The 3,986-nt window shown below is 50.6% G+C and overlaps 1 protein-coding gene across 1 annotated transcript; it reads left to right on the forward strand.

Moving 5' to 3' along the window:
* Positions 1-514: 514 nt before the first annotated feature.
* On the forward strand, positions 515-1,521 carry LOC125542647 (1,4-dihydroxy-2-naphthoyl-CoA thioesterase 1-like). The gene is made up of 2 exons (XM_048705764.1): positions 515-978; positions 1,054-1,521. The coding sequence occupies exons 1-2, from the start codon at positions 652-654 to the stop codon at positions 1,237-1,239; spliced, it is 513 nt and encodes a 170-aa protein (XP_048561721.1). The 5' UTR covers positions 515-651; the 3' UTR covers positions 1,240-1,521.
* The last annotated feature ends 2,465 nt before the right edge of the window (positions 1,522-3,986 follow it).

Raw genomic sequence — 3,986 nt, forward strand, 5'->3', positions numbered from 1 at the left:
AGTCATAGGTGGCGATGCCACGCGAAATCCTCAGCACAAGGGTCATGCGACAAAAACTACTCTCTCCATCCGGGCTTGAAAAGCCGAGAAGTTACAGTCACACTTTGAAAGATTGTCTACAGCAGAAAGAGTACACCTGGAAGCTTCGAGGAAACGAAGGCATCCTTCACCTAACCTTCCCACACGCTGCAGGCTGACTCGTGGGTGGACCGTGTGCCTTGGGCTGATTTCTAGGTCGTGTCCTCCAGATGGTACTCTGCAGCCACCAGTTTCACTGTTTAGTGATTATGATCAGGATTAACACTTGGCACATGGTGCCACGTAGGCGCCCATCACGGCAGTGAGATTCGTGTGGCAGCTTCACGAGTAGTACTATAGTACAGTATGGTAGTCGTAATAGTAGTACTCCTACTGTAGTGGCATGGTTGTTGGAGGTGATAGACCAACTACTACTAAAAGAAAACTGACAGATGATTAGGACTTCGAAGACTTTGAATGAGCCAACCACTGCTCAGAACTCTCGTAGTTATCAGTAATTATTGCACTGCACGGCTGGCCCTGCCTCTGGCTCGCTGTCTGCCTCTTCTAGCTACCGCCATAGTTTTTCTCCGTGAACAAGAAGGGGGAGGGGAATAATCAAGCGAGGCAGGCATGGCGGCGAAGAAGCCGAGTGCCATCGACATGGCGGAGCTGGACCCGGTGCTGCACGGGGTGGGCTTCGAGATGCAGGAGGTGTCGCCGTCGCTGCTCTCCGGCCGGCTCCCGGTCACGGAGCGCTGCTGCCAGCCGTTCAAGGTGCTGCACGGCGGCGTGTCGGCGCTGGTGGCGGAGGGCCTGGCCAGCATGGGCGCGCACATGGCGTCCGGCTACCGCCGCGTCGCCGGCGTGCACCTCGCCATCAACCACTTCCGCAGCGCCGCCCTCGGCGACGTCGTCCTCGCGCGCGCCGTCCCCGTCCACCTCGGCCGCTCCACCCAGGTCTGCGCCATCACCAAGTTTTTTTGCTCTAGCTTGCTTGCTTGCTCAATCGAACATGGAACTGGATTTGGGTAGGTGTGGGAGGTGAAGCTGTGGAAGATGGACCCGTCGGAGGAGGGGAAGAAGGGCCCGCAGATCTCCGAGTCCAGGGTCACGCTGCTCTGCAACCTGCCCGTGCCGGACAACCTGCACCACGCCGGCGACGCCCTCAAGAAGTACGCTGCCGCACCAGCGACAAGCACCCCCACCAGCAAACTGTAACTAGCAGCATCATCTCTATGTGTATGTATATTTACTACTCCACATAATTTTCCTCTTCTTGTCTGGTCGCCTATGGAGCGATTAAAAATCTAAGAGCAATCAAACCCTACCAGTTACTCCTTTTTTTCTTTGACATCACCCATCAGTTACTCCTTTTTCTTTGAACATTATCCTATCAGTTACTTCCACTAGTACAATGTATCTGATCTATGCAAGTGTGCATTGCGTGTTGTTCTGTCCTCTCAAGGTATCATCAATCAAGCAGCCCCTTAATGTTCTTCAGTGGGTTTAGTTCATCTGTCCATTTCACATCGTGCATCTCTTTGATTGATCAATCAGTTGGATCGGTTACACCTTAGAAAGATCAACAGAATGAGCAAAAAAACAAAAGCAATGCTAAATAGAAGTACTACTGGCGAGTATCGACTGCGCAACTAACAAATGAACCTAACTGTTGGAAATATGAGCAATTTACCAAATGATTTTATTAACAGAAATACTAGATAAAGCATGACTAATATAACAGTGATAAAGCAAGTCATGCGATTTGACAAAGAGAAGGTAAACAGCAACTTCACATATGAACTGTAAATAAACACATCTAGAGCAGACAGTATAGCAAGTTGCATATATGAAGTAGACCCTAACACATATAGGGCAGAAACTAGAGCAAAGAACTGTGGCAGGACGTTTAACAGAAAGAGCATGAACACGTACGGGACAGCAGCAGCAGAAGCACTAGACTTGGGGTCGACGTCCTCCCCAGCCATGTCGTCGATGAGGTCGTCGACGTCGGGGAAGAAGTCGTCGTCGGGGAAGTAGTCGCCGGAGTCCATGATGAAGAAGTCAGTAGTCGCGCGGAGCGCTCCCCAAAAACCTTATCACCCTTCTCCCGTACAGGACTCAAAGAGGTGCGGTTTCGGAGGCCTACTGTCCCGACTCGCGGTGCACGCCGCAAGCCGGGATGAGGAAGACAGCGGTAGCTCAGGGAATGGAACCGGTGGCGAGAGGAAGGAGAAGTTCTAGTGCATCTCTCTGGGAGGAGCGACCTCCCTTTTATAGGCGCAAGAGAAGGAGGCGAGAGGGCAGCCACTACTAGGAAAAGACCTACTAATGGCGCACTGGTTTTGCCTACTAATGGCGCATTACCAGTGTGCCATTAGTAGCACGCCACTAGTATATCTTACTAATGGCGCACCACTGGTGCGTCATTAGTATCTGGTATACTAATGACGCACCAGGCAGTGCGCCATTAGTTTTGCCCACGGTGTGCCACTAGTGTTTGCTATACTAATGGCGCACCACATTATAATGCGCCATTAGTAACAATTTTTTTAATTTTTTTCTTCTTAATCTCAGGTCACTATTTCACCTATGAGATATACAACAAGCATCCATATAACAATCATAGCCAACACACAAGTTCCATCATATATACATACATAGCCAACACACAAGTTCAACATATATACATACATAGCCAACACATAGTTCCATCGTTACATATTACAAAAGTTTCACATTGTTCATCCAACACCGTTCAGTTCTCATGCATTGTTCTTCTCCTTCTCCTTCCTCAGTCTGATGCGGCAAGAGCGGCGAGGCGGTGGAGGCGGTGGAGGCAGTGGGATGTAGTCTTCTACCTCAATTGGCGTGGTCATGTCGCCCAGCTGTGGGATCACCGGCGCCACCACTGGTGCGTGGTCATTGTCAGGCACCACCACCATCGCGAGGCCACCTTCAGGCACGACCATCGCTAGGTCATCCTCAGCCACCTTCATCTCTTGCCCATGGTCAGCCACCACCATCTCTTGCCCTTGGTCAGCCACCACCATCTCTTACCCTTGGTCAGCCACCACCATCGCTAGGTCATCCTCAGCCTGATGCCCATCGTCATCCTGCAGCTCCTCATCCCCACTCTGCTCCTCTTCTCCCGCACTCCAGTCCGGATCATCCTTCTTGTTGTCTATGCTGCTGCCAGAATCGCTGCTGCTTTCGCTACAGCCATGGTCGCTGCTGCTTTGGTTGTAGCCATTGTCGCTGCTGCTGCTCCCATTACCTGTCCAAATGCAACAATGACCATTAACAATCAATGTGAGACAAAGCCAAATGTAGAGGAATAAGAAGAGGCAGAACGTACCGGCATCATAATCTTCAGCGTAGCGCATGCGACACATAGTCGCGTTGAACACCTTCACGATGAGCGTGGTGGCGTCGTCGTCGTACCTGAAGAGAAGGAAGTACCCCAGCCGTAGGTCGTAGGCATGGTAGAACTTCTCCCACCCACGAGACAAGTACATGTGGCCCTCCTTGATCACCAACTCCACATCCCACAGCCTGCGAAACCCACTGCCGGCCTGTCGCACCTTCATATTATTTGGCGGATCTTCACCCTCAGCATGTTCTTAAAACTGTCAGACAGCCTCTGCAGTTTGGGACAATGAGTGATGTAGGCAAACAACAGATATCATAATGAGATGGGTGAAGCTAGGGGAGATCTCTCATTTTATATACCTGCGTCATGGATGATACTGAAGTCCCAAGTATGATAGTGAAGAACTCAGAAGCATCCAACTCGTACTGCGGTGTCGCAGAGCGGCGGTGGCTGCTTCCCGCCATCTCTGATAAGCAGCAGAAGAGACCAATTAGTACCCTTACAACAGATCATAAAACATGCATGATAACAGGCATTAGTCACAAGTACCCCATATGTCCTATTTTTAGCATGACCTTTGCTGAAAATAGGA

Source organism: Triticum urartu, chromosome 3 (genome assembly GCF_003073215.2).
Source record: "Triticum urartu cultivar G1812 chromosome 3, Tu2.1, whole genome shotgun sequence".
In the NCBI taxonomy this organism is placed as follows: domain Eukaryota; kingdom Viridiplantae; phylum Streptophyta; class Magnoliopsida; order Poales; family Poaceae; genus Triticum; species Triticum urartu.